We start from the raw sequence: 13,159 nt of genomic DNA, 5'->3' as shown, positions 1-13,159 counted from the left end.
TTTTTTTATAATTTGATAATATGTAGTTTAAATAGACTTTTGGCTTATAAATATAAACAGAAACGTATTCAAAACAGTCTTTAAAGTAAAGCTAAGTATATGATTTGGTTTTAGTCTTACTTCTTTATAGAAAAATTGTTTCAAATTATGTGCATATATACATGTATGTACATACATATGTATGTATATTTACATATTCGCTGTTTAAAGAATATATTTGCTATTTTAAACATAATATTTGCTATTGATTTTTTAATTGTTTGTTATTTTAAGAATTTTCATTTTTTTTTTTGTTTTCTACTTTTATTAGTTACCTCACTTCTGCCGATTTAATGACAGCCTTTGGTGGTGCATCCCAATAATTGGGTGCTGGTGGTACCCATTGTCTTATCATTTGATAATTGCCCTCGAGCAATTCCATGCTCTCGATGACTTCTTCATCGGATTCATCATTGTTGCCGGCCAAACTGAAATTATCATCTGAATTCATGTTTGACATTTGTAAACATTACACAGTTAGTGGAAAACAGAGATAAGAAGAGGAGGAATCAAAACAAAATCGAATATTGTTGCTGAGAAAATTTCACAACACAAAGAACGAATACAGCGGATGCGGATGCGCACGCATAGAATAAACACACGAACACTTAAAGTGATTACAAGACAACGACACAAAGAACACACACTTGCAGCAACATCATTGATAAACAAACAAAGAAAGGCGATGATGCTGCAACATTTCTTGGGAACATTTTTCTTTTGTTTTCTTTATTGTAAAACTTTTTTTTTATAGAATTTTCTCAAGGTGATAAACTTGAGTTTTCCTTTCTCTTTTTCTTTTCTTTTATTATTGCTTTTTCTTTGGGTTTTCTTTTTAATGATTTTTTCTTTATTTCACAATTTTAATTTGATTATTTGTTAAAGATTTATTTTAGTTTAAATAAAATTACACAAAAATCATGTTTTGTAAATCACAGTATTTGTTGTTAAAAAATTCCAAAAAAAAAACAAAAAACGTAATCACGAAAACGTCAAATCAACCACTTTCATTTCAACATCAACATCTAAACCGTACCGCTCACGTTGCAATCGAATTTAATCTAATCGTTGAAATTTTCCAACATTTTTGTTTTGGCTCAAACTTTGTGTTGTCGTCGTCAGTCAGTCATTCACTTGAAAGAAAAACCTTCCACGTTTATTTGTTTGTATGTATTTTGCTACTGCTGTTTTTGTTTTAGTTGCTGTTGTTTTTTTGCTAATGTTAGTGTTTTTGTTAATTTTTTTTCTGGTTTGTTTTTCTTTTGCTTCTTCTTCCTCTTCGAATTCTTGTTTGCTCTGCTGCAATATCGACTAGAGAATGAATGAGAATACACAAGGGTAAATTTTGTACTTTTTGTTGTTGCTGCTATTGTGTTCATTTTTTGCATCCCTTTTTCAATTCAGTTCAATGTCGTTTTCAACATTGTTGTTGTTGTTATTTGTTGTCCATGACCGTGGTGAGTCTTTTCGTTATGCGTTTGCATGTGTGTTCTGTATATAGACACCGTTAGTATGTGACAGTGTTTGTGTCTATTGAGTTTTAGTTACTGTTTTGGTTTGATTTTTCTTTGTTTGTTTGTTGGTGTTTTGCTCATAAACACACGCATATACATACTTTTCACTGCATATTTACCGGCACCGGTATTTGTATCAAAGTGTGTGTGTGCTTGCCTCTGTGAAACACGTACTTAAATTATGGGTTTTTTAATAAACAAAATAAGGGTTCATTCAGTTTTTATTTTTTTATTTTTACATTTTTTGCACTTTAATGTTTTTGTGTCTGATTTTTATTTTGGAGGGTGAGATTGAGGAGGTAGAATATGTTCGTGTATACTGTGCATATTGTTAAAATTATATTGTTTTTGCTATTCGCCTTATGTGGCAAATAAACTACAAAATTTCCTTTCTCTTTGTTAAGTATTTGATACAATTATAAAACATAAAAAGTTTACAGTGGGACAATTACGATAAGTTCTTTATTAACGAACCGTTATCATCAATGAGAACGGTCCGTTTAAATATTAGTAGATCATACTCCCACGGAGAGTTTCCCCCAGTTTCGAGGACAACAACATCACTTCCGTTTACAACAACGCAGATGTGATGGTCTCTGTTAGTCCGAAATACCCAACAAAATGGTCAGGATCCCTCTTTTATGAACCGATAATGTGACAAAGGAAATAGGAATTCCAAAGTCAATAATTTCAATAATTGCCACGACAAATAGTCGCGTAGCATGTAAGGCATACTAAATCAGTACTAATCTCCAATATTTGGAGGCTTTCTCAATCGTTCTCCTTTAAGATTTTGGAGCGCTTAGCTGGAAAACCAGTTGAATCCTTCCTTAGTAGAAAGGAGCTCCCTATTGTACTCAAGAATATGTATAAGAGAAGACTCTGTACACTAACTAACATCTTCATTCAATTGAGTTCAGTGAAGAAGATATCATATATTGGTTATATCCGCGTTTATTACGCAACTTGACGAATAGAGGAGTTTTGTATTTCTAGTTGTCACAGCGATTTCTGTTTTCTCGGTGATTGTAGAAAAAATACCTCTGTAAAATGTTCTGCCCAAAGTTTTAGTCAGGATATCTGTCAGGAGTTTGTCATTCTTATATTTCGTACATCCATATTCCTTTTCCCGTACGCATACAGATGACATTCCCCGAGGGAGAAAACTAAACAAAAAGCTGTAAAATGTTTAGAGACACTTTCAACATATGAACGCTTACAGCCCACAGTTAGTTCGAAAGGGATTATGACCAAAGCAAAATGAATATTTAAGTATTTGCGATCTCTCAATTCACAACAACAGAGAACATTTAAAATTAAATAAGTCCTTATGCAAGAACACTCATATTTAGATGTTTAAATCTTAGACCCTGCAGTTTTCAAGATATGTATGGACAACTTAAGTTATTTATATAAATTTTCTTAAATAAATTGATCATACATTACATCCAGTAACCAATATCAGTGATAATTTTGACTGTATATACAACATATAAAATTTGTATTAAGTTACTTTTCTTAATTTTCACGTAAGTTTCCAGTTCTTAAATAAGAAAGTAGTTCCAAACGTTGCAGGGTTATTGATATTTTTTACACGAATTTGTGAGCGCGTATTTTAATTTACTTACAAATTTCATATTAGCAGGACAACAAATACAATTGAGTAAAAGTATCACTAGTACCCATGCTTCCTGTACATGATTTTTAAAATTTCACCCCTTAAGCGTCGCATTCACGGTAATTTAGGCACGTGCTTCGCTGCATACGAGTGTCTTTATGTCCTCTTCAATCGCATACAGGCAATATACCGTTGTAAACTTTTTCTTTCCAATTCTATTTGTCCGTACAGACAGACACATTTGTACATTTACAGTAAAACTCAATATTAGATACAGTAGCGTTTGTTGAGAACATTAAGGTGGGAGAGAGCGTAGTCGTTAACAAAGAAGGGTGTCTGATTGGAATAAGCCACTTTGAATGCACACTTTCAGGGATGGTAGGTTAATGAATGACTCACACGATAGAGAAGGTGGCTTAATACATTCATGTATTTCCAGAGCTCAAAATAAGCAAATGTGTTTGTGTTGTATTTCTATCTGTATATGACTTTAAATAAATGCGAGTGTATGTATGTAAAAGGACTGATCATAAATTTTTATGAGATTCTTTAGAATATTTATTAGTATTTAGCATGTCTAGCTGTAGAACGGAACATGTGTGCATTTAAGGAGTGTGATAAAATCACACAAAATTTGAAATAGTGAAAAACACACTGAAGAATAATAATTAAAATTAAAAATGGAGCTAAATGAAGAAATGTTTTTTTTTTTTTTTTTTTTTTTTTTTTTGAATGAGGGGGGAACAACTGGATAGTTCAACATAAGTTTCTATATACATATGTATGTATATATGTAGCAGCATATATACGATTATATAAGCTACTTATTTAGGATTGAAACTTAATTTTCAAATTTTAAAGGAACATTTTAATTGAAAGTTATGGTGCCTATCCCACTTCATAAGAAAATGTCTAATCTTCACTATTGATATTAGTGTAACTACGAAAGTTTGATAAACCTCAAGCTTTGCTTCTGACCTAATGCCGCTTCATTTGAAAATTGTGGATTTAAGGAACTACGAGAAGTTCTTGTTCCCTCAATTGATAATTTTTCCACTCTTTATCCAGTCGGAATACATTCTCCGAGCTATCGCTGAGAAAGTAACTTCGCCTATGAGCTTACCTTTAATTGACTACCATAGAAATGTACTGACGTTTTTATAAGGAAAAATTGGCCATAATTTTTATAATTCTGTTCAATTCCCGTAGCTTGCTACGATGACTATACACTCTTTCTTGGCAGCAACATATACTTATTATCTAAAGATTATTTTGAATTTAACTATACACCTGAGAAGCTGCCTATCACTTGACGTGAGGAGTCTGCCTTTGATATCTTGGCCTATTAGTCTGACGCTGAGGAGACTTGTAAGTGATCGGTATATTTAGACACTAATTGTTTAGGCCCTGAGCACAACTATTTAATTTTCATCCAGCTTCAAATAATAAATAATTCTGAATAATAAGGAAAGCGGACTAATTTTTGAAAAACACTTCCTAAAATAAAAAAATTTCCAATGATTAAAAAATAACAACTTTTTGTTCCATATCAAAATCTTCTATAAGTTCAACGTTGTTGTGTTATGATGATAAGAATGTTTATAAACATTGTATATTATTCACGTTTATATTAAATGTTTCAATAAATGGCAAAACCGAAACATGTTGCCTACAACATGCTACATATGTATGGACAAAATAACGAAAAACTTATAGCTTTGAAAACATTTTGATAATAAAATTTACGCATTATTTTAAATAAAAACAAATAAGCCAAATGGCTAAGTGTTTGTAACAACACACACACACATGGACAAAACAAAAACACAAAATAATAATAATAAATTTTCATGAGGCCAAAGAAATGAAATCCAAATTACAAACAACCCTTAGGCGCCAAAATGTATGCAACATTTAAAAGTCTTTCATTATTTATTATTAACATGTGCCTGTAGTGTGTTGTGTGCCAATGATTAAGAGTATGAGTGTTGCTGCAAAAGTGAAATTTGTTTGTGAGTTAAATGGCGCCACATGATGCCCGTTAACTTGAATTTCATTTATAACCGCTTTTCCTTTTTTCCTTAATATTCATACTTTTACAATTTATATAATCATTCTCTTTTTGTTCAGTTCTAATGCTTTCTCTTACTCTCACTCTCTCTTTTAAACCATTAACACTTGAAGTTTTTATGTGGCTAAAACCACGTGGTTTTCCGTAGATTAAAAATGTAAAAGCTTCAAAACAGAAAACAAATATTGCGTTGTTATTGTAAGGATTGCTGTTTAAAATAAAAGAAATAATATGATAAAGTCACCCTTGCTGCATGAAATGGAAACAATAACAAACCAACACCGCAACCAGAAGAGTAGCAAAGAAACAATATTTAACTTTAACAACCCAACCCAACCAACCAAACATACATTCATCCATCCATCCATCCAACCATTTTATGCAGACAACTGTAACCAATATTCTAAACGAAAAAAGCTACAATAGAACAAGGGAATCCATTAATGGTCTTCATCTGAGTATAAATAAGTTGCAATATTTTTGTTTTTGCCATTGTCGTTGGTGAACAGGAAATCTTGATTGTGGTTCGAGCAAGTTTTAATCGTTTTCGTATGTAAAACATTAAATAAATTTTCATTTATAGTTAAACAATGGAATGGCATTGATGTTTCCTTGTATTTTTTTAATGGATATTTCCATACATCTGTACTTGAGCACTAACACATTCAAAAGTATTTTAATCCCAACAGTTTTGCAAGGAGTTAAATTATATTTGTTAGACAGTTAATAATTTCGAATAAAAATTCTATATTTTATTCAATTTGAGACGTACGTATATTTATTTGTATTCTGTTTAAAGTAGAAAAAGAGTTAATTATCACATTATTTTGTACATACATGTATGTTATAATAAGTCACATAAGTCAGTAAAATAACTAAAGTAGGATATGCATTACGAACAGCAGGGTTTATTAAAATACATAGTATGTATATCAGGTTTTAAAGGAGTTAGTGAGAAATTGTTTCATTTTAGACTCGCCTGAACCACTTACTCATTAAGGATGATTGTAAAAGCTGAACGATAAGAGCTTAAAAGTTTTTTTGCCTTTACTTTCTTTCTAAATATTCAATGGATATTAGTTAGAAAGTTTATTTAAATACGTGCATATGTATTTATTATAAGGACTATAAATTGTAGAAATTTGATTTTAAAAGTTTTATTATAGTAAACCTGATAACGAAATAATTTGTATTAGAACAATTACAAGAAGCTTGTAAAAACCACTGGGAAAGCATCAATTTAAAGCGTTTTCAAACATCGGATTCATTCAAAAGCATGATTATTGAGTGTACTGAAGCCGTGAGACCGTAAAAAACTTTGTTGTATGAAGCTCGACCATTTTGACACGAAAGAAAAATATTACTCAGCAAAAAAAGTTTAATGCCACACTTAACAAGAGCTTGTACAAATTACTGGGAGTTATTCAAGCAGCAATTTAAACGTTTACCAGTATTGAGTTTATTGAGCCGTGAGACCATAAAAAACTATGTTGCATGAAGGCCGGCCATCTAGTCCAATATTCACAAAAGTCAAATATTTAATGCGCTACGATGATGCCACTGGGACCAAAAGCGTCAGAATCTGCACAGTATGCAACTTTACATCTGAATATATGGCCAGACATGAAAGACTATTAAAATCTATTTAGAAGTAGATGTCGGGAAATTTAGCTTTATCCGCTTTATAGTCCACAAGATGTCCCGTCCGATTAATATCTGTTTAGATTGAGGTAGAATGTTTTATCTGTTATATGCTTGGCTTCAAACTAGATATGTATAAATTAGTTCACAGATCTTCCCAAAAATTATATTATAAAGAATGGCGATCATTTTGAATGGTCCATTTAACTTAAACGCTCATAATAGGCTTAAAACAAACAATATTCCCAACCTTTAAAGCTGGCTTAAAAGAAGTTTAGCAATAAAATTCGACATGAACAATTTTTATAGAAACTTAAGATATATGTCAAATTTAATGAAGATCGGTGGAATCAAGTCCTATATAAGTTCCTTTATAGAAAAAATACAAGCATAGCGATATATGTATATTGGCATAAACATGTTTTACAGGATTCTAATCCGAAAGTTATACTGATGTCAATATATACAATAGCAAATCGTAGAAAATTCGACATGAACAGTTTTTATAGGAACTTAAGATATATGTCAATCTTTACAAAGATAGGTGGATCCAAGCGCCATATAAGATCCTTTATAAAAAAACACAAGCATAACGATAACTATTGGCAGAAACATGTTTTACAGTATTCTAATCTGAAAGTTATACAGATGTTCTACTACTATCGATATACAATAGTAAATCGTACAAAAGTATTGAATTACAAGAATTATATACATATGTAAATTAGACCGACTCACTCTGTATGGAAAGCAAAAACGTGTTTTTGTTACCCCTCTTAAAATTTACCTTGCTTTGTTTTATGATGATTCCCAAAATATTTTAAGTCTAGCGATAATCGTTCGTAAACTCGACAGAATTAAAAAAGGTATTTTGGAATTATTTTTTTAAAACTTCTTGTTTTGTTTTGAAACAAAATATCCAATATTCGATATTTATTGATAGGGGGTTTAAAGCCGCGTCCAATAATGTATTATTCATAAATAAAGGTCTGCTCATAATTGTCATATTCCAAAATATTTAAAATTGTTAATTGCAAATTTTGCAGGATTAAAAAAAAAAAACTTTTAAATGATACTACATATTGTATATTTTGTTTAAGAAATATTGTAAAAAAACTTAAAAGGGACTTTTTCGCGAACGGCAATCGAATCGTGTCCTTCATCCGATATTTTCTTAAAAACTGTCCAGCTCACGAATGGACAACACTTAACCGAAAATATTTTGGGTAATATCATATTACATAACAGCGAATATTTTGAGGGGGGTAACTCAAACACCATTTTTTGTGAGTCTAATGTGCATATATATATTTAGAGCTACCTTCTGAAATTCACTTTAAATTGATAGCACCTGTTTTGATGGTGGATAAAGATTTTTAACAAACTTGTAAACATACATAATTCTATAACAGTACGTATGCACTAATTACTTCCTGAAACATTAAATTATCCTAAAAAATAGTACAGTGTAAATTAACAACAATAATTTTTACTTAAAAATTTAATTAAAATTAAAAAACAGCCTTAACGAAAAATAAAGAGAAAATAAAATAGTTTAAATTTTTACTTTCAAATAAAGAAAATAAAAACAAGTAAAAACATCCCCAAAAGGCATAAAAATCTTCACATTTTTTTCTTGTAATCCAAAACAAAACGTTATACAAATTATAAACAAATACTTGTACAAAAATAATTACACAACGCACGTTTTATTTTTTTCATTCAATTCCTAAGTCTCCCCAAAAATACAGTAATCAACTACAATTTTAACATCATAATGTTTCGACAGACAATTTTCATGTTTCCCATCATGTTAAATGTTAAACCCCAATATTTGTTGCTGCTGTTTTCTACTAACAACTAATTCTATTTGCTTAAAAAGTGAATGTCAAATACTCAAAAATTTGAAAAAACCACACACTTTCAAAACAACCATAAACAATACAAAACTTCCGTCCCTTCTTAGACCACCTTCCACTTCCTGTCGTTCCTTTTTTATGTACCAAATGCTAGTAAAAAAACACAGTTTATTTTAACTTGATTTTGGTTTTTATTTGTACAATACAATTTCCTGATTCTATTTTTGTTTACAATTTACGATTTGAAATTTATATTTGTTGCGTAAAAACGAAAAATTTACCCCTCAAAAATGGGGTTGTAAATGTTTGATTTCCAGTCTAATCGTTGAGACGTGGGGATCGTTATTTTAATTTGTTGAGTTTGCGATATGACACGTTTAACTCTAATTCAATAGAAGAAATGAGTATTTTGATAAAGTTAATGTGTGTAAAACGAGTGCATATCTTTTTTGTATTGAAAATTTTGTACAAATAATATTCAACTGAAGATAAGTCAGTAAGAGGACAATTAATTAAATTCGATTGTTGACATATTACACGTGGATTGTGTTGGGAGTAGCGGATAAAAATGCGTGTTTTTTAATTTTTTAACTCCCTTAAGTGGTAAAATTTTTTGTCTTTAAAGAAAATGCCATCATTTAGTATAATAACTTATATTCTGGTTTAAAAAAAACTATTATCTGTTTGTTTTATTTTAACTTGAACGAGTTACATTTTTACTTTCAATTGCAACATGTTGCTATCAACATTACTACTAAGTTTGAATTGTTGTTTATTACTAAAAATGTTTATGTCAGGGATGGTGAGATTTTATTTCAATATCAACAAATATTTCAGAGGGTACTTATTTAGATCTCAGAGTAGTAAAATAATTTGTTTTGCTAAAAGTTTTTCATTGTTGAAATACAAATATATACATTTTTAAACGGTGAACATGGTGAATATATCCTAAAAATTTTACAATCAGTGTTTGTGAGTAATGTTATTTCCGGAATAACATAACTTTAACCTTTAACTTATGACGTGGTAGTAATTTTTAAATCCTCTTTTTTATTTTTTTAGTTTGTGAAAGAGCCTTGCGAAAAAAAGTTGAAAACAGTTAAAATAAATTTTAAATGTTAATAATACTTTTAAAAGCAATCAAATTCGAATAATATAAGTATAACATTATTAAATTATACACAGATAAAAATTATATAAAAAAATAAATTTCAAGTCATAAGTTATGATAAGATACTTGCATCTTACTTCGACGAGTGCCTGACAGTGACAAAGAAAGAATGAGCTCTTTCTTCAGAATCCGCACGTCCAAAGCCCAATTGATATTATATGTGAAATTCAAATAGGAACAATTAAAAATATTTTTCTGTTTAAATTAGGACATTCAAAATTCCTTTATTACTGTTTTAGTGTAATTGTGAAATTTGCGAAAATAAAGTAGCTCGTAAATCGAGAGTTAGGTACATATGTATATATCTAAATTTACTAGTAATAACATGGTCATGTTTTGCATTAAATACTTGTTAAATTAATGATTAAAACAAATAAATCTCATCTATTAATTGTGTAATAGTTAATTAAATTATAACATGTATCTGCACGATTGCAACTAGCATCTCCTTAATAATATTGAGTATTTTTTTATATGACGAAAATTAATAACATATTGCTTTTTGCAAGTAGTTGATGAAATACTTGTTTTCCTAAAATTTTAAATAAATTATCCTCAACAAACATTAATTGAAAATAGTAATAAGCAACATATACAGGAAATGATAAACATCTTTGTTGACAGCAGTTGTCAAAAGGCTGTCATTTAAATGAGTGAGAAAATAATGTTGTCAATGCTTTTGTAAAGTATGTAAGTAGACAAGTATTTATATCTCTATATAAAAAACTTTGACAATATGAATTGGTATGAATTATTTTAATACTTTGCCAATGTTTTTACGTAATAATTATTATCTCAACTTCTGAATTTCAAAAATGTTAATTTCCTCTTTTAACAGATTTTATTTCTCACATGACATCCATAAATTTTGTTGCAATGTTCAAACATACTTTTCATACATGGATTTGTACAAAATTATTCACACTGAATGTGTATGAATGAACTTTGCTCACTATTCACTCACTATGTAAGCTCTTTGTTGTTAGAGAAAATTTGTTGCAATCATTTAGCATTCTGCATATTTTTTATGACCTTTTCGCTAGAATGCAATCATTCAGCTAGATCGATTTTTGGTCGCATTTGTAACACCAAGCACACACAACTGAACAAAAGGCCAGAAAAAAATAGGTTTTTAAATAAATACATACATATTATATATGTATATTTCTCTTAAATCATGTGAAACCCCGGTAGAAGTTTTTGTAAAAGCCTCAAATTAAATAAAAAAAAGTCATAATCATAATGAGTTTAAAAATTGAGTAAAAAATTTAGAATATGCTACCTAGGACTACACTATAGACTAGGCTAGTTGCCTCCGGTAAGTGAACGGTTTATGTTCTAGTAGTGTAGACCGTAGATGGTGGGTTCGATTCCCACCATAGGTACTGGTTAAGGAGCGAACAACAGGCCCGATAAAAGCATTGGTGTATTTCTTTAGATTTGATCCTCCTTACCACTAACAATAGACTAGATTCTATACTAGACTAATTGTAATTGAATTTAATATGTGAAATATTTAATGTTTACCACAAAAAGTTTGGCTTGGGAAAACTGCAAAATATATCCAACCGCTAGTAACAAATATCTTAATTTCCGCTAACCGCTGAAACGCATTTTTTCCCGCAGTTGCCAGATTTGACGGGAAATTAGTCATGTTGGGAACACGAGATAAGGTGTTGTGCCGATTCTACTTCATCGAAACAACTTTTGCAATAATTGTTACCATTCGTAATTCAGCTCTGGGTGAAGGAAGATCGTCGTGCGTCATTGCCATTATCTGCTAAGGGTCCTTTTTGCTTTGCCTTCGAGAGTTTTACGTTTCACTACCGCATTGGTTTGGTGTGTGGCGTCGGATAACGGTACCGCGTTACTGTTTTTCGAGTTCTACATATTAACCATATGCATTCGGATTTACAACCCAAGTTTTACTTTGATACATGGTGGATGACCATAAAAAACTCATTGGATTTTGGTTGAGACCATAAAACTCATTAGCTAAGTCTAAGCGGTCTGGCTTCGTATACAAAGGTATAGGTCGTTTCGGTATTTCTTGGACAAAGCTTCTTGGATTTTTACCCTGGCACTATATTGCTTTATGCGGCGGCATTTAAAATTTTAGATTAAAAAAATAACTGTTACGTGACCGGATATATAATGAATCATTATATAATATTTTTCAGTCTTATTTAGAAAAGTAAGAAATAGTTCACTTTGATAATATTATTCTGTTTTTATTTCTACTTTCAATTTCAATGATACCATTGTTTTTTAATTTCATTTTAAAAGTGTCAGAAAAGGGCAGCCACAATTCGACCCAAATCGAATTTCAATTTTCTCAACAATTATTCTTGTTTTCTTTAACATGCCTTTCCCCCTCCAGACATTCTGAAGAAGTAAATAATAAATAAACACAAAGATTTTGATGATGCATCTAATATTTCCGTTGTTTAAAAAGTTTTTCGTTTTTTTTTTCTTTTATATTTATTGTGTTTCTAGAGTTTCTTTGCCAGCCTTTCAGTGCATACACTTGCAACCTGCACATGTTTATTAACGTCTGCAACTGCAACTACAAGGAGTTTGTACAAAAAAAGATAAACAAAACAAAAAAGAAAATAAACACGGCTTCTTCATTGCCACAGTGCTTCTGCAACAGACTTTGGTGGTTGGTTGAATGTTTGATGTTAGCAATTTTTTCCTATATTTTGGGCTGATAATGGTGCAGGTTAACTTTGCACGAACTCGCTGAGTATTGAATGGCAGAGTAGGACCATTTTTCACTTTTTTATGTACCCTACGTATAGGTAAGTATGTTAAGAGAAACCTCAGGTTTAACTTTTAATTTTCCGTTAATAAATGTACATATGTTAAAGTAACAAACCAATACATAGTATGCACATTAGAAAAAGGGTCCCAGAAGGATCCCTATAATAAAGGGTAGTGATGCCAAATAGACTTATGTAGACTTAGGTAAGTCTGATATTTAAAAATATACATTAAAAAAATGCGACTTCATGTGCTCAAATTAAAACCTCAATACATAAAGGAACCTCACATTCTATTTAAGGCTACTTTTAGTTCGTTTCAGCTATAACTATTTACTTGTACACTTGCATTTCTTTTTATTTAAACTTTACAAAATACAGTTTCTAGTTTAAAAAGATGCATGCCCCTAAACTAAAGTACGACAATGATAAAACAGAAAAAGTGGAAGATACAAATGAAAATGTATATCCGCACATGTGCGGC

The 13,159-nt window shown here is 30.4% G+C and overlaps 1 protein-coding gene across 2 annotated transcripts in view; it reads right to left on the bottom strand.

Annotated features, from left to right (window-relative positions):
- The window catches only part of LOC111675381 (protein prickle), a 199,586-nt gene that overhangs the window by 124,062 nt on the left and 62,365 nt on the right, over nt 1-13,159 (bottom strand). Inside the window, exon 1 of one of the 2 annotated variants that reach the window (XM_046954729.1) lies at nt 315-897. The exons of the other annotated variant lie outside the window; for it this stretch is intronic. Coding sequence (XP_046810685.1) covers nt 315-499 — 185 coding nt within the window. The 5' untranslated portion in view covers nt 500-897. Of the gene's footprint in view, nt 1-314; nt 898-13,159 lie in introns of those variants that run through there. 2 annotated transcript variants of the gene reach the window in all.

This window comes from Lucilia cuprina, chromosome 6 (genome assembly GCF_022045245.1).
Source record: "Lucilia cuprina isolate Lc7/37 chromosome 6, ASM2204524v1, whole genome shotgun sequence".
Classification (NCBI taxonomy): Eukaryota; Metazoa; Arthropoda; class Insecta; order Diptera; family Calliphoridae; genus Lucilia; species Lucilia cuprina.
The sequence above is the reverse complement of the archived record's forward strand: the minus strand, read 5'-3'. Positions and strand labels throughout refer to the sequence as shown.